The sequence below is a fragment of the Stegostoma tigrinum genome, chromosome 5 (assembly GCF_030684315.1).
Source record: "Stegostoma tigrinum isolate sSteTig4 chromosome 5, sSteTig4.hap1, whole genome shotgun sequence".
Lineage (NCBI taxonomy): Eukaryota > Metazoa > Chordata > Chondrichthyes > Orectolobiformes > Stegostomatidae > Stegostoma > Stegostoma tigrinum.
This window is the reverse complement of record NC_081358.1, coordinates 129,742,800-129,768,481: the sequence shown is the minus strand read 5'-3', so window position 1 is coordinate 129,768,481 and position 25,682 is coordinate 129,742,800. Positions and strand designations below refer to the sequence as shown.

The following is a 25,682-nucleotide window of genomic DNA, read 5'->3' as shown; positions in this document are numbered from 1 at the left end:
AGTAAGACTGTGGGGGTGTGTCCCAGGGAGACCGTCGGGGTGTGCCGGCAGTAAGACTGTGGGGGTGTGTCTGCAGTGAGACTGTGGGGATGTGTCTGCAGTGAGGCCGTGGGGATGTGTCTGCAATGAGACTCTGGGGGATGTGTCTGGAATGAGACTGTGGGGGTGTGTCTGCAGTGAGACCGTGGGGATGTGACTGCAGTGAGACTGTGGGGATGTGTCTGCAATGAGATCGTGGGAGTGTGTCTGCAGTGAGACAGTGGGGATGTGTCGGCAGTGAGACCGTGGGGATGTGTCTGCAATGAGACTGTGGGGGTGTGTCTGCAGTGAGACCGTGGGGGAGTGTCTGCAACGAGACCGTGGGGATGTGTCTGCAATGAGACCGTGGGAATGTGTCTGCAGTGACACTGTGGGGATATGTCTGCAGTGAGACTGTGGGGGTATGTCTGCAGTGAGACTGTCGGGATGTGTCTGCAATGAGACCGTGGGGATGTGTCTGCAGTGAGACCGTGGCGGTGTGACTGCAATGAGACCGTGCGAATGTGTCTGCAGTTAGACCATGGGGGTGTGTCTGCAGTGAGACCGTGTGGAAGTGTCTGCAGTGAGACCGTGGGGTTGTGTCTGCCATGAGACCGTGGGGATGTGTCTGCAACGAGACCGTGGGGATGTGTCTGCAATGAGACCGTGGGGCTGTGTCTGCAATGAGACCGTGGGGATGTGTCTGCAGTGAGAATGTGGGGATGTGTCTGCAGTGAGACTGTGGGGAAGCGTCTGCAGTGAGACCGTGGGGATGTGTCTGCAGTGAGACTCTGGTGGTGTGTCTGCAGTGAGACCGTGGGGATGTGTCTGCAGTGAGACCGTGGGGATGTGTCTGCAGTGAGACTGTGGGGATGTGTCTGCAATGAAACTGTCGGGGTGTGTCTGCAACGAGACCGTGGGGATGTGTCTGCAGTGAGAGCGTGGGTGTGTGTCGGCAACGAGACCGTGGGGATGTGTCTGCAACGAGACCGTGGGGATGTGTCTGCAGTGAGACTGTCGGGATGTGTCTGCAGTGAGACTGTGGGGGTGTGTCAGCAGTGACAGTGTGGGGATGTGTCTGCAGTGAGACTGTGGGGATGTGTCTCAGTGAGACCGTGGGGTTGTGTCTGCAGTGAGACCGTGGGGATGTGTCTGCAGTGAGACTGTGGGGGTGTGTCTGCAATGAGACCGTGGGGGTGTGTCTGCAGTGAGACCGCGGGGATGTGTCTGCAGTGAGACCGTGGGGATGTGTCTGCAGTGAGACTGTGGGGATGTGTCTGCAATGAAACTGTCGGGGTGTGTCTGCAACGAGACCGTGGGGATGTGTCTGCAGTGAGAGCGTGGGTGTGTGTCGGCAACGAGACCGTGGGGATGTGTCTGCAACGAGACCATGGGGATGTGTCTGCAGTGAGACTGTCGGGATGTGTCTGCAGTGAGACTGTGGGGGTGTGTCAGCAGTGACAGTGTGGGGATGTGTCTGCAGTGAGACTGTGGGGATGTGTCTCAGTGAGACCGTGGGGTTGTGTCTGCAGTGAGACCGTGGGGATGTGTCTGCAGTGAGACCGTGGGGATGTGTCTGCAGTGAGACTGTGGGCATGTGTCTGCAATGAGACTGTGGGCATGTGTCTGCAGTGAGACCGTGGGGATGTGTCTGCAGCAAGACCGTGGGGTGTGTCTGCAGTGAGAGTTGGGGGTGTATCTACTGTGAGGCCGTCGGAATGTGTCTGCAATGAGACTGTGGGGGTGTGTCTGCAGTGAGACCGTAGGGATGTGTCTGCAACGAAACCGTGGGGATGTGTCTGCAGTGAGACTGTGCGGATGTGTCTGCAGTGAGACCGTGGGGGTGTGCCGGCAGTAAGACTGTGGGGGTGTGTCTGCAGTGAGACTGTGGGGATGTGTCTGCAGTGAGGCCGTGGGGATGTGTCTGCAATGAGACTCTGGGGGATGTGTCTGGAATGAGACTGTGGGGGTGTGTCTGCAGTGAGACCGTGGGGATGTGACTGCAGTGAGACTGTGGGGATGTGTCTGCAATGAGATCGTGGGAGTGTGTCTGCAGTGAGACCGTGGGGATGTGTCGGCAGTGAGACTCTGGGGGATGTGTCTGGAATGAGACTGTGGGGGTGTGCCTGCAGTGAGACCGTGGGGGAGTGTCTGCAACGAGACCGTGGGGATGTGTCTGCAATGAGACCGTGGGGATGTGTCTGCAGTGAGACTGTGGGGATATGTCTGCAGTGAGACTGTGGGGGTATGTCTGCAGTGAGACTGTCGGGATGTGTCTGCAATGAGACCGTGGGGATGTGTCTGCAGTGAGACTGTGGGGGTGTGTCTGCAATGAGACCGTGGGGATGTGTCTGCAGTGTGACCGTGGGGATGTGTCTGCAGTGAGAGTGTGGGGATGTGTCTGCAACAAGACCGTGGGGATGTGTCTGCAGTGAGACCGTGGGGATGTGTCTGCAATGACACCGTGGGGATGTGTCTGCAACGAGACCGTGGGGATGTGTCTGCAGTGAAACCGTGGGGATGTGTCTGGAGTGAGAGTGTGGGGATGTGTCTGCAGTGTGACCGTGGGGATGTTTCTGCAATGAGACCGTGCGGGTGTGTCTGCAGGGAGACCGTGGGTATGTGTTTGCAATGAGACCGTGGGGATGTGTCTGCATCAAGACCATGGGGATGTGTCTGCAGTGAGACTGTGGGGGTGTGTCCGCAGTGAGACTCTGGGGGATGTGTCTGGAATGAGACTGTGGGGGTGTGTCTGCAGTGAGACCGTGGGGATGTGACTGCAGTGAGACTGTGGGGATGTGTCTGCAATGAGATCGTGGGAGTGTGTCTGCAGTGAGACCGTGGGGATGTGTCGGCAGTGAGACTCTGGGGGATGTGTCTGGAATGAGACTGTGGGGGTGTGTCTGCAGTGAGACCGTGGGGGAGTGTCTGCAACGAGACCGTGGGGATGTGTCTGCAATGAGACCGTGGGGATGTGTCTGCAGTGAGACTGTGGTGATATGTCTGCAGTGAGACTGTGGGGGTATGTCTGCAGTGAGACTGTCGGGATGTGTCTGCAGTGTGACCGTGGGGATGTGTCTGCAGTGAGAGTGTGGGGATGTGTCTGCAACAAGACCATGGGGATGTGTCTGCAGTGAGACCGTGGGGATGTGTCTGCAATGAGACCGTGGGGATGTGTCTGCAACGAGACCGTGGGGATGTGTCTGCATTGAAACCCTGGGGATGTGTCTGGAGTGAGAGTGTGGGGATGTGTCTGCAGTGTGACCGTGGGGATGTTTCTGCAATGAGACCGTGCGGGCGTGTCTGCAACAAGACCGTGGGTATGTGTTTGCAATGAGACCGTGGGGATGTGTCTGCATCAAGACCGTGGGGATGTGTCTGCAGTGAGACTGTGGGGGTGTGTCTGCAGTGAGACCGTGGGGATGTGTCTGCAATGAGACTGTCGGGATGTGTCTGCAACGAGACCGTGGGGATGTGTTTGCAATGAGACCGTGGGGGTGTGTCTGCAACGAGACTGTGGGGATGTGTCTGCAACGAGACCGTGGGGATGTGTCTGCAATGAGACCGTGGGGGTGTGTCTGCAGTAAGACTGTCGGGGTGCGTCTGCAGTGAAACCGTGGGGATGTTTCTGCAGTGAAACCGTTGGGGTGTGTCTGCAGTGAGACTGTGGGGATGTGTCTGCAATGAGACTGTGGGGGTGCGTCTCCAGTGAGACCGTGGGGATGTGTCTGAAGTGAGACTGTGGGGATGTGTCTGCAATGAGACTGTGGGGGTGCGTCTGCAGTGAGACCGTGGGGTGGTGTCTGCAGTGAGACCGTAGGGATGTGTCTGCAGTGAGACTGTGGGGATGTGTCTGCAGTGAGACTGTGGCGCTGTGTCTGCAGTGAGACTGTGGGGATGTGTCTGCAATGAGACTGTGGGGATGTGTCTGCAATGAGACTGTTGGGGTGTGTCTGCAGTGAGACTGTGGGGATGTGTCTGCAGTGAGACTGTGGGGGTGTGTCTGCAGTGAGACTATGGGGATGTGTCTGCAATGAGACTGTGGGGATGTGTCTGCATGAGACTGTTGGGGTTTGTCTGCAGTGAGACTGTGGGGATGTGTCTGCAGTGAGACTGTGGGGATGTGTCTGCAGTGAGACTGTGGGGATGTGTCTGCAATGCGACCGTGGGGATGTGTCTGCAGTTAGATTGTGGGGTGGTGTCTGCAGTGAGACTGTGGGGGTCTGACTGTGGGAGTGAGAGCGTCGGGGTTAGACCGTGGGGGCGGGTCTGCAGTGAGACTGGGGGAATGTTCACACTGAGTGTTGACACTGACAATGTTCTGTTGTATTAGTCACTCGGATGGAGAGGGTGTGTGTCAGAACCTTGTGGGTTGAGTGTGAAGTGAAAGGGGAGTGAGGGTTTGCTGTACATGACATGTCACTGATAATAGCAGGGTGTGCATGCACTATCAATTGTCTGATTTTTCTGACAGATGTGTGGAGGGACCGGGATGAATCCGCCAACCTCCTTCAGAAACACGATGTGGAACTGGAGAAAGAGGATAAAAGGAAGGAGGTGGAGAAAGAGATTCGACTTCAGGTGCGACTCTTCCTCAAACACCACTGTCCGAGCCCAGGCCTCACTGTCCGAGCCCAGGCCTCACTGTCCGAGCCCAGAACTCACTGTCCGAGCCCAGGCCTCACTGTCCGAGCCCAGGACTCACTGTCCAAGCCCAAGCCTCAGTGTCCGAGCCCAGGACTCAGTGTCCGAGCCCAGGACTCACTGTCCGAGCCCAAGCCTCATGTCCAAGCCCAGGACTCAGTGTCCGAGCCCAGGATTCAGTGTCCGAGCCCAGGACTCACTGTCCGAGCCCAGGATTCACTGTCCGCGCCCAGGGCTCACTGTCCGAGCCCAGGACTCAGTGTCCGAGCCCAGGCCTCAGTGTCCAAGCCCAGGACTCAGTGTCCGAGCCCAGGACTCAGTGTCTGTTCACACCGAACATAAAATGCTCTGCGTGAATAAGGGAGCAATATATTTTTGTTTTGAGGAAGGGTCACCGGACCTGAAACGTTAACTCTGTTTTCCCCTTCACAGATGCTGCCAGACCTGCTGAGATTTTCCAACAGCTTTGTTTTTGTTCTTGATTTACAGCATCCGCAGTTCATTTGGTTTTTAGCGATATATTTTTGTCCACTAGTCTGGTCTGATTCACTTGTAGCTCATTATATTGTGCGGGCCTGCCACAGACTCACTATTTTCTCAAATGACATGAAGAAATGCCACGGCACCCTTTCCTTCCACTTCTGATGGGACGTGGACAATTGTAAGCATTTCCTGATTGGACTGTAGAAAATAACTAGAATTTTCTACAACCAAGCCCTGTTAGGTTTCTGAGTTCTCATTTCCCTAACTGTGTCATTCTGAACTTTATATTCTTTCACTTGACTCTCCTTCAAGGCTCTCCAGCAAGTTCTGTTTTTCTTTAACCCCCTCTTTACTTATATTTCTGTCATATCTCTAGTTTCCTTATCCTTCCCTCGTGATCAATCTGTTTTATCTCTAACTCAAAGGAGCTGATCTTGATGTCTCACTTTCTGTTTCTTCCTGAAAGTCACTTCAGCCTGAGTGCTGTGTTAGTCTTTCACTTCTACCTTCATAGCCCTGGCAGGAAACCCCATTTTCTGGTGGGTTGACTTGACAAGCTGGGTCGTTGCTCCACAGACATTTCATTACCGTGCTGTTATGTACTGCACCAAACGGCAGGACATGAACTACTCTAATTCCTACATGGATGCCTCAAGAACCAGGTATTACCACACAATGTGAGATACAAACCCCCCATTAACAACCCATAGGCCCGCAAAGCAGCAGAACACAACAGCTACAGGATGGTAAGGGTAGTGATCAGCGATGCACACAACCGGCTCCACAGATATAACAGAAATTATATGCCAAAAATCTTTATCCCTTCAAGCTACCAACCAAAGCTGGTCAGCGGAACTAGAACGAGCCTTCAACATCAGTCAACAGATCACAAGAGCCAGGAAAAGACACACCCTTCGGGAAAAACTAGCCAAACTAACCCACAAAAATAACAACAGGGCAGACACCTGGATAAGACACCTTTCAGACAGGAAACTGACAGTCACAGAGAAAACTGTTCGCATTCACAAACTCAACTACAGCGACAGAGACGTCAACAAAACAGAATTCCTCACCACACTGGAAGCCACACTGAGGACTGACAGCATCAATGAAGAAACTCAAACAGTGACCCTGACGCTGACCAGAAAAAGCGAACTCAACACTCTCAACACACCTGAAAGGAAAGCCATAGAAGGACTGAAAAAGGACAAGAACATCACAATACTGCCAGCAGACAAAGGGCGCATGACAGTAATACTAAATAAACGGGACTACCCCTCCCAGGCACATGCACTAATCGCCGATGAGAACACACACTGGCAAGCGCAGACAGACCCGACACCACAACTGGGCAACAAGATGCTCAGCACACTAAAGAGACTCAAACAGACCGGACAGATCAACAAAACAGGCTTCTTAAGAATGAAACCTGAAGGAACTAACACCCCCCACCCACTACCACCACCACACGCTCCCCCCCAACCCCCGATTCTACGGCTTCCTGAAAGCACACGTAAGTCTCCCACAGACCCATAGTCTCCCGGCCGGGCACTCCATCGCACAGATTAGCCAAGGATCTACAAAGGAGACAAAAGCAGCTCTTTAGCAAATCACCCCACTCCATCCCTTCAGCCCAGGAACTCCTCAATTCCATCAGGGACATAAGAATAGATGGCGATGAGACATGGTATTGTTTGATGTTACTGCCCTATTCACATCGATAGATATACCACTAGTAAGAGAAACACTGACAACAAGAACAAGGCCCGAGTGGCACCATCTCCACAGACAACATGGTGAAGCTACTGGACCTGTGCTTCACCGCCCAGTTCACCTTTAACGACTAAATATACAAACAGATCAAAGGGACACCCATGGGATCACCTTTCTCTGGTCGAATGGCTGAAGCGGTAATACAGAGACTTGAAACTATGGCCCTTCAGCTAATTCAACCAAAACTATGGATACATTACATGGATGACACATTCATCAATATTAAATGGACCAAACTAGAGGACACACACAAACTAATAAACAACACCCTCACCGGGATCAGATTCACCAGAGAGGAGGAGAAGAACAAACAGCTCCCATTCCTGGACATCATAGTAGAGTGCAGGACAAATGGGGAATTCCAAACAAAAGTACACAGGAAAAGTACACACACTGACCAGGTACTGAACTTCAACACCAATCACCCTAACACACACAAACGAAGCTGCATGTGAACGCTATTTAAATGGGCAGCAACACCCTGCAGCAGCACAGAGCTACACCCAGAGGAAGAGGAGCACCTCTTCCAGGTTTTCAGGGACAATGGATACCCAGAACACGGGGCCAGAAGATGCCTATTACACAAACGGCACCAGAAAGTTACCACACGCCCCAACACACGCATCATGCTACCTTACATCAGGAACATATCGGAACTCACCACAAGACTCCTACAACCGCTGGGTATCAGAGAGGCATACAAACCTACATCAACCCTTCGCCAACTGTTCACCTGAACCAAAGACCCGCTATGGACAGGACCAATGTTATAAACAAGATCCCCTGCAGAGACTGTGACAAACATTACATTGGACAGACAGGAAGGAGACTAACCACAAGGATACATGAATATACAATAGCTACAAAAAGACACAACCAATACACACGTGTCTCCATCCACATGGATAAGGAAAACACCAGGATCCTGGGACAGGCAAAGCAGAGACGAGCACGGGAATTCCTACATGTCTTGTACTGCATGAAGGAAGCCATCAATAAACACATAGAAATAGGCCACATAGACACTCCATTACAATGGGAAACCGGAAGTGAGGTAATCCAGCTCGGCAGACCCCAGAGTTTAAATAACAGGCAGGAAAACGCAACAGTGCTTCACTGGAGGCTGCACTGATGATGTTACCCAGCAGGGTAATGAAATGTCTACAGAACAATGGCTCGGTGAGCCAGCCAACCAGAACATTTGCAGCCGGAGCTACAAATCTACTCTAAAACCTTCAAGGTAACCCCATTTCAAGCTTACTTGCCAGCCCATCAACCTGGCTATTGGGATCACTGGCAACTTAGCCTTGAGGAGGGTTTTAGTAGTTTCTAATGCCATCTTACATTTGACAGCACAAAATCTGCTGTTTTCTTTTATCTTTTTGTCACTTAGTAACACCACACCCAATCTGGTGTTGTCTTTGTTCTAAAACAGACCAGCCACAAGCCCTCAAACATTGTCGCAACCCACTGGGGTACTGTAATGGAAATCAAATCCCATTGTTTCCATGAAAGATATTGAGCTAAACTACCCAAAGTTGGAGCAGATGTGATGAGCTGTATGACCTAATTTGCTCCATGTGGCATGTCTGAAATCCCCAATATTCTTGACTGATGTTTCAGGTTAAAAGAAAATGACCAACAGGTTTTGGTACTTAACAAGGAAATTCTGAACACGTTGTCTTTATCCAGTGGCGGTCAGGAAATATAAATTGCTGAGGCATAATGCTTTATTCTTTAAAACCTACCCCTCTTAAGTTCCCCCTTCACAAACAAACCTACCCATATATTAAGGCTAGAAAAGGATAACAAATTCAGGAAAACAGTTCAATAGCACCATTCTGGAGTAGAGGAGCTAGTAAGTTGTTTTCTTATGATTACTTCTTTTAGTTCTTTGCCAATGATTTGTTTGCACACCAAAGGGCTCATTCATTCACTCAGTGAGAATTTGTATTTTGGGATGATGGGAACTGCAGATGCTGCAGAATCCGAGATAACAAAGTATGGAACTGGATGAACACAGCAGGCCAAGCAGCATCTCAGGAACACAAAAGCTGACGTTTTGGGCCTACATCCTTCATCAGATAAGGGGGAGTGGGAGAGGCCTCTTTCAGGGATGCCTAACCTGAAGAAGTTACCCTCCTCCTTCGGGACAAACCTCAAGGGATCTCTCTCCCACTGCAACTGTCTTGTTATCTCTTCGGCCTTGAAACTGCTTGACCATGTCCTGAAGCAAACCAGATACTACAGCCACATCACCTTCCTCAGCACCTGCCTAATCTGATTATCTCCAATGGACTACAGTTCTCACCAAGCCTTCCCAATTTGGCCCCAACCGTGACCATATCTGCATCCAGAACGTTGAGCACCTTTACTGGCTCCATCCCCGCCGCCTCTTTAACTTGTCTGTCTCCTCTCCACCTATCTTCTCCTCTATCCATCGTCGATCTGCCCTCCCCCTCCCTATTCATTTCAGAACCCTCTCCCCCTTCTCCTTTTCTGATGAAGGGTCTCGGCCCGAAACGTCAGCTTTTGTGCTTCTAAGATGCTGCTTGGCCTGCTGCGTTCATCTAGATCCACATATTGTTATGGAGAATTTGTATTTCGACGGTTTTTGAAGGTGTTTTATCCCTTCTTCAGTGGGGGATTTTCAGAAAAAGTAGAAGACAGCTGTCTGGTGCCAAGATAATAAAGTATGAAGCTGGATGAGCACAGCAGGCCAAGCAGCATCTCAGGAGCACAAAAGCTGAAGTTTCGGGCCTAGACCCTTCATCAGAGGGGCCCTCTGACGAAGGGTCTAGGCCCGAAACGTCAGCTTTTGTGCTCCTGAGATGCTGCTTGGCCTGCTGTGTTCATCTAGCTTCACACTTTATTATCTTGGATTCTCCAGCATCTGCAGTTCCCATTATCACATGTCTGGTGCCATTTTGTTGCCTTCAAAAAGGAGAGAGAGAGAGATTTTGCTGTTTTCATTTTGTAGGCTGAATTTTTCTTTGGTACACTGGGCCTACACAAGCCATGGTGACTTAGCCAGGGGCTGAACAAACTTAGTTGTCAAACAGTTGTCCCTTAGTTTAGAACCCTTTGATTCTGTTGACTCTGTTCCTGCTCTCACTGTTCCAGGAATATTCAACATTTTACACAACTCAGTGCGCTCCAATAAACATGGTTTTTAAAACTGCAGCCATCTCTTTGCACAGTCTCCTTAGTTTAAAGCAGTAATTTCTCTTTTTAGTCCATGGTCCAAAAATAAAGGAAAACAAGTGGTGTTTTTTTTGTTGTGACTGACACTAACCATCTGCCCTCTGACCCAAACAGGTGGATGAGCTGATGAGAGAAGAGTTGAGGAATTTGAGAATGGCAGTTGAGCGGGATTTCAGTGAACCTCCCAAAGCAAAGACCAAACCCAAAAAGGTATCGTCTGAGCAGTGACTAAATCATTGTCAATTGTCTCAATGAGCTCCAATCTCTATCATGTTTGTTCCATCTGCTCTGTCTATCCCAGCTTCTCTCTCTCCATCAAACCCTCCAGCTCACATTCACTCCTCATTAATTTCTCTATCCTTACTTCTCTCTCTCCTTTAATGTCCCCATTCCGTCTTTTCTCTCTCTATTAACCTTTTCTTCCCACCGTCTCCTCCCTATCCCACCACTATCACCAATGCATGGCCAAGCTCTCCTTACCCTTGTTCTGTCGTGACCTCTATCTGAAATTATTTTATGCTTCTATGGGAGACGGGTGCTATTGTCTGGCCCAGTGTCAGTGACTCAACCCATTCGCCCACCCCAGCTCCCACCGCACCCCCCCAATTTTTCTCTATCACTGAGTGCCTTGCTTGGCCATTTCAGAGGCTGTTAAGAGGCTATATTGTTGTGGTTCTGGAGTCTCGTATAGGCCAGAGCAGGTGAAGATTGCAAATTTCCTCCCTGAAAGGACACTAGTGAACCAGATGGGCTTTTAGGATAACTGACAGTGTTTTTTTGGTAAACATTAGGCCAGCTTTTTCCCAATTTTTTTTCAATTCATATTTCACCAACTTTTTTAAAATTCATTTACTGGAAGCGAGTATCCATGGCTGGGCCCAGCATTTATTGCCTGTCCCTAGTTGCCTTTGAGAAAGTGGCAGTGAGTTGCCTATTGGATCAATGTAGCCCATTTGCTAAAGACCCATAATGCCCTTAGCGAGTGTATTCCTGGATTTTAACCCAGTGATGCTGAAGGAACAATGATAGGAACATTGGATAGGCACATGGATGGGAACAAAATATAGGATGTGTAGGGGAGTTTGATCTTAGAATAGGATAATAAGTTGGTACTACATCGTGGGCCGAAGGGCCTGTACTGTTCTATGTTCGATGATATGTTGTCACGTGTACTGAAATTGTGAAAAGCTTTGCTCATGAGCGGTATAGGCAGATCACAGCATACAAAGGATGTACAGATCAAAAAGACATGGAGGCATCCAGGTTACATTGCAGGTTACATTATTTGAGGCTAGAGTTCATTCAACAGTCTGATAATGACCAGAAGGAAGCCGTTCCTGCACCTGCTCATGCGTGGTTCAGGCTTCTGTACCTTCTGCCTGATAGAAGAGGTTGTAGGAGAGCATTTCTAAGTCAGGATGGTGAGGGGCCTGGAAGAGAACTTGCAGATTATGGTGTTCCCATGTATCTGCTGCCTTTGTCCTTCTAGATGGAAGTGGTCTTGGGTTTGGAAGGTGCTGCCTGAGGATTTTTCATGAATTTCTACAAATAATACACACTGCTGCCACTGAATGTTGGTGGTGGAGGGAGTGGGATGTTTGTGGATGTGGTGCCAATCAAGCAGCTGCTTTGTCCTGGATGGTGTTGAGCTTCTTGAGTGTTATTGGGGCTGCACCCATCCAGGCAAGTGGGGAGTATTCCATCACACTCCTGACTTGTGCCTTGGAGATGGTGGACAGGCTTTGGGGAGTCAGGAGGTGAGGTACTTGCTGCAGTATTCCCAGCTTCTGGCCTGTTCTTGTAGCCGCTGAATTGATATCACATGGAGTGAATCAAATTGGCTGAAAATTGGTATCTGTGATGCTGGGGACCACTGGAGGAGACCAAGATGGATCATCCACTTGGCACTTCTGGCTGAAGATTGCTGCAAAAGCTTCAGTCTTATCTTTTGCACTGATGTGCTGGGCTCTTCCATCATTGAGGATGGGGATATTTGTGGAGGTTCCTCCTCCAGTGAGCTGTTTAATTGTCCACCACCATTCACTGCTGCAGAGCTTAGATCTGATCCACTGGTTGTGGGATTAAAGTCATAGAGTCGTAGCAAGTTTTGAGAAGATTTGTCATAGAGTCATGGAGTGATGGAGATGTACAGCATGGAAACAGACCCTTTGGTCCAACAGGTCTATGCTGACCAGATACCCTAATTTGCCAGCATTTGACCCATATCCCTATAAACTATTCCTATTCATATACCCATCCAGATGTCTTTTAGATGTTGTAATTGTACCAGTCACTACCAATTTCTCTGGCAGCTCATTCCATGCACCACCCTCTGCATGAACAAATTACCCCTTGGGACCTTTTTATATCTTTCCCCTCACCTTAAACCTATGCCCTCCAGTTTTGGACTCCCCCACCCCAGGGAATAGACCTTGTCTATATAACTTACCCATATCCCTCATGATTTTATAAACCTCTATAAGGTCACCCCTCAGCGTCCGACGCTCCAGGGAAAATAGCCCCAGCCTATTCAGTCTCTCCCTGTAGCTCAAACCCCCCAACCCTGGCAACATCCTCATAAATTTTTTCTGAACCCTTTCAAGTTTCACAACATCCTGCCAATAGCAGAACTGCTCACAGTATCCCAGGAGCGGCTGAACCAATGTCCTATACAATCGCAACATGGCCTCCTAACTTCTACACTCAATGCAGTGACCAATAAAGGCAAGGATACCAAACGCTGCCTTCGCTATTGGTTAGCTGTGTCTATCACTTGCTGCTTGTGCTGTTTGGTGTGCAAGTAGTCCTGTTTAGTGGCCTCACCAGGTCGACACCTCATCTTCAGGAATGGTTGGTGTTACTCCTTTTGTTTTCCAACCACCTGCCGCAGACCCAGTCTAGCAGCTATGTCCTTTAGGACCCGACTAGCTCGATCTGTAGGACTGCTGCCAAGCCACTGTTGGTGATACACATTGAAATCCCCCACCCAGAGTACATTTTGTGTCCTTGCCATCCTCAGGGCTTCCTTTAAGTGTTGTTCAACATGGAGGAGCACCGATTCATCAGCTGAGAGAGGGATGAGATTAGATTCCCTACAGAGTGGAAACAGATCTTTCAGCCCAACAAGTCCACACCGTCCCTTGCAGCATCCCATCCAGACCCATCCCCCTATAACCAACACTACGGGCAATTTAGCATGGCTGATCCACCGAGCCTGCACATCTTTGGACTGTGGGAGGAAACCGGAGGAAACCCATGCAGACACGGGGAGAATGTGCAAACTCCACACAGACAGTTGCCCGAGGCTGGAAATGAACCCGGGTCCCTGGCGCTGTGAGGCTGCAGTGCTGACCACTGAGCCACCGTGCTGTGCCAGATGGTATGTGGTAATCAGCAGGAGGTTTCTTTGCCCATGTTTAACCTGAAGCCATGAGACTTCATCCAGTGGGAAGTTAGTTTCTTCCCACTAACCACAACAATCTCTAACTTAATAACTTAATGAGACCATTATCTGAAAGTCCCTCAGCAACAGATACCTGACACTGTCTGATGAACACTCCAAATTGACTGAGTGAGGGCTGATACGGTGCTGTTACATTTCTCTTTAGGCCAGAGGTAAAGAAAAAGGATCAAAGAAGAAGGAAAAAGACTTCACAGCCAACAGGTAAAAAAATTCAAAGCCCACCAGATGAAGGACAGCACAGTCTGACCCCAGGGTTTCAGTGTGAATGCTCGCTACATTGTCAGTGCCATTACCCGTCCTCAGTCACCAGAAATGGCATGTTCCTGACTCCATTCCCAACAGGAACATGGCTCATGGTGAGAGAGTCCAGATCCCCTGGGATCAGGACTGAGGCTCCATGACCAGAGCTCAGTTTCACTGCCATGAGTAAGGATTCACACGTACCCCCAGACTGGGAATGGACAATAGGTCTCCCTCTCTAAAGGAGATGAGTAAACCACGTGGGCTTTATGACAATTTACAGTAGTTCCCTGGTCACCATCAGAGGAGCTCGCCCAATTCCAGATTTTGATTGAACTCAAATATGTCCATCTGATTTGAATCTGTGTGCCTACAACATCAACCTGGGGAGTAGGGATGGACGTGTTAGGATTCCTTGTCCAGTGACAGGACTATTCCCCCACCCGCTCCCCTGACTATTCAAACTGCTGGGAAGACAGGGTCACACGGTCGAGGACTCTGTGGGGAAAATGGGGGTGGTAATGTCGTTGAAGTACACCAGAGGTCTGAGGACCTGGCTTTAAATCCTGTCACGTAAGCTGCTGGAACTTCAATTCAATTTATCATAAATCTGCTCGTGAATATTCTTGAAAAAAATGATACATTTTGTCAAATTGTTTCATCTCATTCTCATCAGGACAATTCACAAAAATACCACTTGAGAATGAAAACCAACATTTACATTACATGAGGGGACAGGGTGGCACGGAAGCACAGTGATAAACACTGCTGCCTCACAGCTCCAGGGTGCGGAATCAATTTCAAATTTATGTGGTGTTTGCACATTTTCCCAATATCTACGTCGGATTCTGTCCGGTGCTCTGGTTTCCTCCCACAAACCAAACGTGCAAGTTAGGTGGATTGGCCAAGCTACATTGCCCTGGTGTGCAGGAACATGTGGGTTAGCCATGGGATTATAGGGTGGGTGTGGTGGGGATGGGTCTGGATGGGATGTTCTGCAGATGTTTGGTGCAGACTCGATGGACCACATAGCCTCCTACTGCACTGCAGTGATGTTAAATATCACTTGACAAATGCATATAAATCTATGGGGTGAATTTGTATTTGCAAATTCATTCTATTTTGTTCAAAAAGCACACTATTTACAGACAGTCATTCAATGTGGTACTTTATAAATTCCTACTTTAGAAATAAAACCAGTCTGACTCCAAACCAAAACACAAACAGAGTTGTGAGAGCATGGAATGCGTTGTCAGCAGCAGTTGTGGAAGCAAGGTCACTGGGTCATTTAAGAGACTGCTGGACATGCATATGGTCACAGAAATTTGAGGGTGCATACATGAGGATCAATGGTCGGCACAACATCGTGGGCTGAAGGGCCTGTTCTGTGCTGTACTGTTCTATGTTCTATGTTCTACAAACAGATTCTAAACAAGGCCTCACACCTATCATGCATTGTTTGACCCAAAATGTCACCTCTTCTTCACACAGATAACACCTTTAGTTCTCCCAGGGCAGTGACTTGTCAGGAATTTGGGGATGTACATATAGATGTTAATCAATTAAAATCATCGAACTAATTAAAGTTATAAAAGCTTCTCAGGTTTGTTGAGAACATCTTCACCAATGGTGTGGCCCTTTGATCCTTTAATGATGAATTCTGTGGCTGATATTACCTATCTCACTAACACCTAAAGTGGGACCGAGGCTCTGACAACTTGTGATTTCAATTAAACTTGTTGGACGATAAGCTGGTGGCATGTGATTTCTGACGTTTATCCACCCCAGTCCAACCCTGTCCCCTTCACATCAGCATGATAATGACACAACTTAATCAGAATACTGTTGGTACAGTGCCAATTATAATGGCTGGACAAAACTGAGGGAGCGGGCACTGTCAGAGGGTCAGTGCTGAGGGCGTGGGCACTGTCTGAGGGTCAGTGCTGAGGGAGTGGGCACTGTCGGAGGATCAGTGCTGAGGGAGCGGGCACTGTCGGAGGGTCAGTGCTGAGGGAGTGGGCACTGTCTGAGGGTCAGTGCTGAGGGAGCAGGAACTGTCTGAGGGTCAGCGCTGGGGGAGTTGGCACTGTTGGAGGGTCAGTGCTGAGGGAGTGGGCACTGTCGGAGGGTCAGTGCTGGAGGGGTGGGCACTGTCGGAGGGTCAGTGCTGAGGGAGTGGGCACTGTCGGAGGGTCAGTGCTGAGGGAATGCCACACTGTCGGAGGGTCAGTGCTGAGGGAGTGGGCACTGTTGGAGGGTCAGTGATGAGGGAGCGCCGCAGTGTCGGAGGATCAGTGCAGAGGGAGTGGGCACTGTCGGTGGGTCAGTGCTGATGGAGCGCCACACTGTCGGAGGGTCAGTGCTGAAGGAGCAGCACGCTGTTGGCGGGTCAATGCTGACGGAGCGCCGCACTGTCGGAGGGTCAGTGCTGAGGGAGTGGGCACTGTCGGAGGGTCAGTGCTGGAGGGGTGGGCACTGTCGGAGGGTCAGTGCTGAGGGAGTGGGCACTGTCGGAGGGTCAGTGCTGAGGGAATGCCGCACTGTCGGAGGGTCAGTGCTGAGGGAGCAGCACGCTGTTGGCGGGTCAGTGCTGAGGGAGTGCCGCACTGTGGAGGGTCTGTGCTGAGGAACGGGGCACTGTTGGAGGGTCAGTGCTGAGGGAGCTCTACAGTTTCAGACGGTCAGTGCTGAGGGAGAGCCGCACTGTCGGAGGGTCAGTGCTGAGGAACGGGGCACTGTCGGAGGGTCAGTGCTGAGGGAGTGGGCACTGTCAGAGGGCCAGTGCTGAGGGAGCAGTACAATATTGTTTGCCATTTTCTATTTGAGACAGTAATCCAGTGCTTTCCTTCTCTGATCCAATGATTTATCCCCAACCAGCTGCAAAGTATCAAATTATATTTTTATTACTGTGTTGGTGTTTGGGCTCTTGCTGTTTACTCATTGACCGCTGTGTTTCACACACAATGGGAAGGAGATTGTTTGAAAAAGCCTGGTGCTGAGGATGTTGAGAGGTGCTTTCCTGCGGGGGTCTGGAGCCTGTGACTGTACTTCCTTTGTGTTTTAGGAGTCTGAACTCTCTGTGTGATGAGTTGATTGAACAGGGATTGTTGAAGGCAGCCCCACAGGTTCCTTTGGCCAGTTATTTAGGTGAGTGTCTAACTCTGGCTCCTGCTCATTGACTGTCATTCGTCCTTTCCCACTGTCCTTCCCAGCTTCAGCCCAAACCCCTTCCCTCTGGCCTCTGCTCATTGAGTGTCATTCCCTCCTATCCCACTGTCCTTCCCAGCTTCAGCCCAAACCCCTTCCCTCTGGCTCCAGCTCATTTACTGTCATTCCTTCCTATCCCACTGCCCTTCTCAGCTACAGCCCAAACCCCTTCCCTCTGGCTCCTGCTCATTTAATGTCATTCCCTCCTATCCCACTGTCCTTCCCAGCTTCAGCCCAAACCCCTTCCTTCTGGCTCCTGCTCATTGACTATCATTCCTTCCTTTCCCACTGTCCTTCCTTCCCAGCTTCAGGCCAAACCCCATCCCCCTGGCTCCTGCGCATTTACTGTCATTCCCTCCTATCCCACTGTCCTTCCCAGCTTCAGCCCAAACCCCTTCCCTCTGGCTCCTGCTCATTGGCTATCATTCCTTCCTCTCCCACTGTCCTTCCCAGCTAGAGCCCAAACCCCTTCCCTCTGGCTCCTGCTCATTAACTGTCATTCCCTCCTTTCCCACTATTCTTCCTTCCCAGCTTCAGCCCAAACCCCTTCCTTCTGGCTCCTGCTCATTGACTGTCATTCCCTCCTTTTCCACTGTCCTTCCTTCCCAGCTTCAGCCCAAATCCCTTCCCTCTGGCTCCTGCTCATTGACTGTCATTTCCTCCTTTCCCACTGTCCTTCCCAGCTTCAGCACAAACCCCTTCCCTCTGACTCCTGCTCATTGACTGTCATTCCCTCCTTTCCCACTGTCCTTCCTTCCCAGCTTTAGCCCAAACCCCTTTCCTCTGGCTCCTGCTCATTGGCTATCATTCCTTCCTCTCCCACTGTCCTTCCCAGCTTCAGCCCAAACCCCTTCCCTCTGGCTCCTGCTCATTAACTGTCATTCCCTCCTTTCCCACTATTCTTCCTTCCCAGCTTCAGCCCAAACCCCTTCCTTCTGGCTCCTGCTCATTGACTGTCATTCCCTCCTTTTCCACTGTCCTTCCTTCCCAGCTTCAGCCCAAATCCCTTCCCTCTGGCTCCTGCTCATTGACTGTCATTTCCTCCTTTCCCACTGTCCTTCCCAGCTTCAGCACAAACCCCTTCCCTCTGACTCCTGCTCATTGACTGTCATTCCCTCCTTTCCCACTGTCCTTCCCAGCTTCAGCCCAAACCCCTTCCTTCTGGCTCCTGCTCATTGACTATCATTCCCTCCTTTCCCACTGTCCTTCCCAGCTTGAGCCCAAACCCCTTCCCTCTGGCTCCTACTCATTGACTGTCATTCCTTCTTATCCCACTGTCCTTCCCAGCTTCAGCTCAAACCTCTTCCCTCTGGCTCCTGCTCATTGACTGTCATTCCCTCCTTTCCCACTGTCCTTCCCAGCTTCAGCCCAAACTCCTTCCCTCTGGCTCCTGCTCATTGACTGTCATTCCCTCCTTTCCCACTGTCCTTCTCAGCTTCAGCCAAAACCCCTTCCCTCTGGCTCCTGTTCATTGACTATCCTTCCTTCCTTTCCCACTGTCCTTCCCAGCTTCAGCCCAAATCCCTTCCCTCTGGCTCCTGCTCATTGACTGTCATTCCCTCCTTTCCCACTGTCCTTCCTTCCCAGCTTCAGCCCAAACCCCTTCTCTCTGGCTCCTGCTCATTTACTGTCATTCCTTCTTATCCCACTGTCCTTCCCAGCTTCAGCCCAAACCCCCTCCCTCTGGCTCCTGTTTATTTTCCCAATGACCTTTGTCCTGAAGACCAAACACTGATGTAATGGAATGTTTGTGAGGATCTCATGCGAACCTGGGATTGGGCCAAGATTATTTTAAGGAAATACTGTTTTTCTTTCTTCACTCTTGGGACGTGGGTATTGCTGGATGGGCACAATGTTTCTTGCCCATTCCTAATTGCCCCTTGAGAAGGTGGGGGTGAGCTGCCTTCTGGAACCGCTGCAGTCTGTGTGCTGTGGATTGACCCACAATGTCCTTAGGGTGGGAATTCCAGGGTTTTGCCACAGCGACTGTGAAGAATCGGCGATATATTGTGCAGTCTGGAGGGGCATTTTTCCCTGGAGCGTAGAAGGCTGAGGGATGATTTTCTAGAAACGTATAAAATAATGGGGGGACGGGGGTGAATAGCCAAGATCTTTCTTTACCAAAACTAAAGAGCATTGGTTTAAGGAGAATAATTTAAAAAGGATCTGAGAGGCAGCTGTTTTACACAGTGAGTGGTTCGTATGTGGAATGGACTGTCAGAGGAAGTGATAGAGGCAGGTACAGTTACAACATTTAAAAGCTCTTTGGGCAGGGGTATGGATAGGAAAGGTTTAGAGGGACATGGGCCAAATGCAGGCAACTGGGACAGGATTAGCTTCAGGAACCTGGTCAGCTTGGACAAGTTGATCCAAAGGGTCTGTTTCTATGCTGTGTGAATCTAAGACTCTATGGCTCTATTTCCAAGTCAGGATGGTGAGGGACCTGGAGGGAAACTAGCAGAGGGGTGGGGTTCTCATGTATCTGCTGCCCTTGTCCTTCTAGATGGAGGTGGTCCTGTGTTTGGAACATGCTGCCTGAGGATCTTTGGTGAATTTCTGCTGTTCATCTTGTAGATAGTACACACTGCTGTTACTGAAGGGAGTGGGATGTTTGTGGATGTGGCGCCAATCAAGAAAAGATTATGAAGGGTCTAGGCCCAAAACATCAGCTTTTGTGCTCCTAAGATGCTGCTTGGCCTGCTGTGTTCATCCAGCTCCACACTGGTATCTGTAATGCTGGGGACCGCAGGAGGAGGCTGAGATGGATCATCCACTCGGCACTTCTGCTTGAAGATTGCTGCAAAAGCTTTGGTCTTATCTTTTGCACTGATGTGCTGGGCCCTTCCACCACTGAGGATGGGGATATTTGTGGAGGCTCCTCCTCTAGTGAGCTGTTTAATTGTCCACCACCATTCACAACTGGATGTGGCAGGACTACAGAGCTTAGATCTGATCCGTTGGTTGTGGAATCATTTACCAGTCTTTCCTGCATCCCTGAATTCCGTCCACCCCATTCCCACCCTCTTTTCTGATCACCTCCTGACTTATTGACTGGGTTATGTTTTCACAGGAGATTTCAGTTATTTAGGAAGCACTCTCCTCCATGCCAACATCAACCCAATGCCATCACTCTATGATATCCGTCAAATCATCACCACATATGCCATCCTTCCATTGGGTAAGTGATTTATTGGGTTACACCTTCTCTCAGCTCATGCCCACTGGGCACTACCAGACCAACCAGTATCTTCAGAAGGAACAGCTTAAAAGGCAGAGATGTTCCACCCAGAGCCTCCCACACACACACAGCAACCATGGCCCTCCATGTTTCAAAGGTGTGTCCCAGTGAATAACCTGTGACAATTCCCATATAAATCACTCACACTGTGCTCATCGCGCTCAGTTACCACCTGTGGGCAAGACTCTACTGAAGGATAAATTCAAGGTGAGAGGTCAGTGCTGAAGGCTCAGGTCTGGGGTGAGAGGTCAGTGCTGGAACATTATATCTGGGACATAGTGTTGAACAATTATCCCTGAGGCGTGAGTCAGTGCTGAGGGGAGGGGGTCAGTGCAGAGGTGTGGGGGTCAGTGTTGAGGGGAGAGGGTCAGTGCTGAGGAGAGGGGCTCAATGCTGAGGGGAGGGGGTCAGTGCTGAGGGGAGGGGGTCAGTGCTAAGGGGAGGGGGTCAGTGCTAAGGGGAGGCGGTCAGTGCTGAGAGGTGTGGAGGTCAGTGCTGAGGGGAGGGGGTCAGTGCTGAGGAGAAGGGGTTTGTGCTGACGGGAGGGGGTTGGTGCTGACGAGAAGGGGTTCATGCTGAGGGGAGAGCGCCAGTGCTAAGGGAAGGGGGTCAGTGCCAAGGGGAGGGGGTCAGTGCTGTGGAGAAGGGGTCAGTGCTGAGGGGAGGGGGTCAGTGCTGTTGTGAGGGGGTCAGTGCTGAGGGGAGGGGTGTCAGTGCTGAGGGGAGGGGTGTCAGTGCTGAGAGGGGTGGAGGTCAGTGCTAGAGGAGGGGGTCAGTGCTGAGAGGAGGGGGTCAGTGCTGAGAGGGGTGGAGGTCAGTGCTTTGAGGAGGGGTCAGAGCTGAGAGGAGGGGGTCAGTGCTGAGAGGAGGGGGTCAGTGCTGAGAGGAGGGGGTCAGTGCTGAGAGGTGTGGAGGTCAGTGCCGAGGGGAGGGGGTCAGAGCTGAGAGGAGGGAGTCAGTGCTGAGAGGAGGGGGTCAGTGCTGATAGGAGGGGGTCAGTGCTGAGAGGAGGGGGTCAGTGCTGAGAGGTGTGGAGGTCAGTGCCGAGGGGAGGGGGTCAGAGCTGAGAGGAGGGGGTCAGTGCTGAGAGGAGGGGGTCAGTGCTGATAGGAGGGGTTCAGTGCTGAGAGGAGGGGGTCCGTGCTGAGAGGAGGGGGTCAGTGCTGAGAGGAGGGGGTCAGTGCTGAGAGGTGTGGAGGTCAGTGCCGAGGGGAGGGGTTCAGTGCTGAGAGGAGGGGTTCAGTGCTGAGAGGAGGGGGTCAGTGCTGAGAGGTGTGGAAGTCAGTGCTGAGGGGAGGGGGTCAGTGCTGAGGAGAAGGGGTTTGTGCTGACGGGAGGGGGTTGGTGCTGACGAGAAGGGGTTCATGCTGAGGGGAGAGCGCCAGTGCTAAGGGAAGGGGGTCAGTGCCAAGGGGAGGGGGTCAGTGCTGTGGAGAAGGGGTCAGTGCTGAGGGGAGGGGGTCAGTGCTGTTGTGAGGGGGTCAGTGCTGAGGGGAGGGGTGTCAGTGCTGAGGGGAGGGGTGTCAGTGCTGAGAGGGGTGGAGGTCAGTGCTAGAGGAGGGGGTCAGTGCTGAGAGGAGGGGGTCAGTGCTGAGAGGGGTGGAGGTCAGTGCTTTGAGGAGGGGTCAGAGCTGAGAGGAGGGGGTCAGTGCTGAGAGGAGGGGGTCAGTGCTGAGAGGAGGGGGTCAGTGCTGAGAGGTGTGGAGGTCAGTGCCGAGGGGAGGGGGTCAGAGCTGAGAGGAGGGAGTCAGTGCTGAGAGGAGGGGGTCAGTGCTGATAGGAGGGGGTCAGTGCTGAGAGGAGGGGGTCAGTGCTGAGAGGTGTGGAGGTCAGTGCCGAGGGGAGGGGGTCAGAGCTGAGAGGAGGGGGTCAGTGCTGAGAGGAGGGGGTCAGTGCTGATAGGAGGGGTTCAGTGCTGAGAGGAGGGGGTCCGTGCTGAGAGGAGGGGGTCAGTGCTGAGAGGAGGGGGTCAGTGCTGAGAGGTGTGGAGGTCAGTGCCGAGGGGAGGGGTTCAGTGCTGAGAGGAGGGGTTCAGTGCTGAGAGGAGGGGGTCAGTGCTGAGAGGTGTGGAAGTCAGTGCTGAGAGGAGGGGGTCAGTGCTGAGAGGTGTGGAGGTCAGTGCTAGAGGAGGGGGTCAGAGCTGAGAGGTGTGGAGGTCAGTGCTGAGAGGAGGGGGTCAGTGCTGAGAGGAGGGGGTCAGTGCTGAGAGGTGTGGAGGTCAGTGCCCGAGGGGAGTGGTTCAGTGCTGATAGGAGAGGTTCAGTGCTGAGAGGAGGGGGTCAGTGCTAAGGGGAGGCGGTCAGTGCTGAGAGGTGTGGAGGTCAGTGCTGAGGGGAGGGGGTCAGTGCTGAGGAGAAGGGGTTTGTGCTGACGGGAGGGGGTTGGTGCTGACGAGAAGGGGTTCATGCTGAGGGGAGAGCGCCAGTGCTAAGGGAAGGGGGTCAGTGCCAAGGGGAGGGGGTCAGTGCTGTGGAGAAGGGGTCAGTGCTGAGGGGAGGGGGTCAGTGCTGTTGTGAGGGGGTCAGTGCTGAGGGGAGGGGTGTCAGTGCTGAGGGGAGGGGTGTCAGTGCTGAGAGGGGTGGAGGTCAGTGCTAGAGGAGGGGGTCAGTGCTGAGAGGAGGGGGTCAGTGCTGAGAGGGGTGGAGGTCAGTGCTTTGAGGAGGGGTCAGAGCTGAGAGGAGGGGGTCAGTGCTGAGAGGAGGGGGTCAGTGCTGATAGGAGGGGTTCAGTGCTGAGAGGAGGGGGTCCGTGCTGAGAGGAGGGGGTCAGTGCTGAGAGGAGGGGGTCAGTGCTGAGAGGTGTGGAGGTCAGTGCCGAGGGGAGGGGTTCAGTGCTGAGAGGAGGGGTTCAGTGCTGAGAGGAGGGGGTCAGTGCTGAGAGGTGTGGAAGTCAGTGCTGAGAGGAGGGGGTCAGTGCTGAGAGGTGTGGAGGTCAGTGCTAGAGGAGGGGGTCAGAGCTGAGAGGTGTGGAGGTCAGTGCTGAGAGGAGGGGGTCAGTGCTGAGAGGAGGGGGTCAGTGCTGAGAGGTGTGGAGGTCAGTGCCCGAGGGGAGTGGTTCAGTGCTGATAGGAGAGGTTCAGTGCTGAGAGGAGGGGGTCAGTGCTAAGGGGAGGCGGTCAGTGCTGAGAGGTGTGGAGGTCAGTGCTGAGGGGAGGGGGTCAGTGCTGAGGAGAAGGGGTTTGTGCTGACGGGAGGGGGTTGGTGCTGACGAGAAGGGGTTCATGCTGAGGGGAGAGCGCCAGTGCTAAGGGAAGGGGGTCAGTGCCAAGGGGAGGGGGTCAGTGCTGTGGAGAAGGGGTCAGTGCTGAGGGGAGGGGGTCAGTGCTGTTGTGAGGGGGTCAGTGCTGAGGGGAGGGGTGTCAGTGCTGAGGGGAGGGGTGTCAGTGCTGAGAGGGGTGGAGGTCAGTGCTAGAGGAGGGGGTCAGTGCTGAGAGGAGGGGGTCAGTGCTGAGAGGGGTGGAGGTCAGTGCTTTGAGGAGGGGTCAGAGCTGAGAGGAGGGGGTCAGTGCTGAGAGGAGGGGGTCAGTGCTGAGAGGAGGGGGTCAGTGCTGAGAGGTGTGGAGGTCAGTGCCGAGGGGAGGGGGTCAGAGCTGAGAGGAGGGAGTCAGTGCTGAGAGGAGGGGGTCAGTGCTGATAGGAGGGGGTCAGTGCTGAGAGGAGGGGGTCAGTGCTGAGAGGTGTGGAGGTCAGTGCCGAGGGGAGGGGGTCAGAGCTGAGAGGAGGGGGTCAGTGCTGAGAGGAGGGGGTCAGTGCTGATAGGAGGGGTTCAGTGCTGAGAGGAGGGGGTCCGTGCTGAGAGGAGGGGGTCAGTGCTGAGAGGAGGGGGTCAGTGCTGAGAGGTGTGGAGGTCAGTGCCGAGGGGAGGGTTTCAGTGCTGAGAGGAGTGGTTCAGTGCTGATAGGAGGGGGTCAGTGCTGATAGGAGGGGGTCAGTGCTGAGAGGAGGGGTTCAGTGCTGAGAGGAGGGGGTCAGTGCTGAGAGGTGTGGAAGTCAGTGCTGAGAGGAGGGGGTCAGTGCTGAGAGGTGTGGAGGTCAGTGCTAGAGGAGGGGGTCAGAGCTGAGAGGTGTGGAGGTCAGTGCTGAGAGGAGGGGGTCAGTGCTGAGAGGAGGGGGTCAGTGCTGAGAGGTGTGGAGGTCAGTGCCCGAGGGGAGTGGTTCAGTGCTGATAGGAGAGGTTCAGTGCTGAGAGGAGGGGGTCAGTGCTGAGGGGAGGCGGTCAGTGCTGAGAGGTGTGGAGGTCAGTGCTGAGAGGAGTGGGTCAGTGCTGAGAGGTGTGGAGGTCAGTGCTGAGAGGGGTGGGTCAGTGCTGAGAGGTGTGGAGGTCAGTGCTGAGGGGAGGGTGTGGAGGGAGATAGTGAGGGGAGATGGTGAGGGGGGCGTGCAGTGGACAAGTTCCAAATACTCAGAGCAAGAGATAACACTCTCTTGTTCCCCTTGATATATTTGTAGCCAATACTGGAATTCTCCCTGGCCTTACCTGCCAGTTCAAACCTATTGATGTAATTACCCTATTGCCATTTTTACACACCTTTGTGAATTATCTACATATCTGCTCCTCTGTTGCCTGCTGACTGTTTAAGGGCCAATAATAAATTCCAAACAACGTGACCGCCCCCTATTTTATTCCCAAACTCTACACTAAAAGTCACATTTGAAGACCGTTCCAAAATGTTATCCCGCGTTACTATATTCACTGACTCCCTAATTAACAACACAACACGATATCCACTTTTACACCCTCCCCTGCCCTGTCTTATGATGCTGTACCCTGGAATATTGAGTTATCAGTCATACCCCTGCAATGACAACAACACTGCAATTCCACATATCAATCCATACCCCTAACTCATCTATTTAGGGGCTGTACTGTGGCTCGGTGGTTAGCACTGTAGCCTCACAGCCCCAGGGATACGGGTTCAATTTCAGCCTCAGTGACTGTCTGTGTGGAGTTTGCACATTCTCCCTGTGTCTGTGTGGGTTTCCTCCGGGTGTTCCGGTTTCCTCCCACAGTCCAAAGATGTGTAGGCCAGGTGGGCCGTCCATGCTAAATTGCTCGTAGTGCTCAGGGATGCATGGGTTATTGGGGAATGGGTCTGGGTGGGATGTTCCAAAGGGCGGTGTGGACTTGTTGGGCCGAAGGGCCTGATTCCACACTGTAGGGAATCTAATCTTACCTCTGGTACTCCTAGCATTAAAGTAGAAGGCCTCCAGCCTTGAATCACACTCCTAGGATAACAGCGATCCTGAAGCCAAGGACTGTTTCCACGTCCTGGAAACACCTGCTAAATGTGTGCTGGGAAATGTGGCCCTAGGATAGGGCTTATCAGCCACACAACGGCCCAAAGGTCCCATGACCAGTGACCCCGGAATTTCCTGAGTGGGCGATCGGACTTATTGATGAGTGATCATTAAC

General features: G+C 52.1%; 1 protein-coding gene across 3 annotated transcripts in view; it reads left to right on the top strand.

Moving 5' to 3' along the window:
* The window catches only part of LOC125451844 (dynein regulatory complex protein 11-like), a 102,488-nt gene that overhangs the window by 54,290 nt on the left and 22,516 nt on the right, over nt 1-25,682 (top strand). For all 3 annotated transcript variants that reach the window (XM_059646390.1, XM_059646389.1, XM_059646388.1), the window contains exons 10-14: nt 4,493-4,599; nt 10,237-10,332; nt 13,731-13,786; nt 16,890-16,972; nt 20,103-20,210. In XM_059646390.1, the coding sequence (XP_059502373.1) occupies nt 4,493-4,599; nt 10,237-10,332; nt 13,731-13,786; nt 16,890-16,972; nt 20,103-20,210 (450 nt within the window). The remainder of the gene's footprint in view (nt 1-4,492; nt 4,600-10,236; nt 10,333-13,730; nt 13,787-16,889; nt 16,973-20,102; nt 20,211-25,682) is intronic.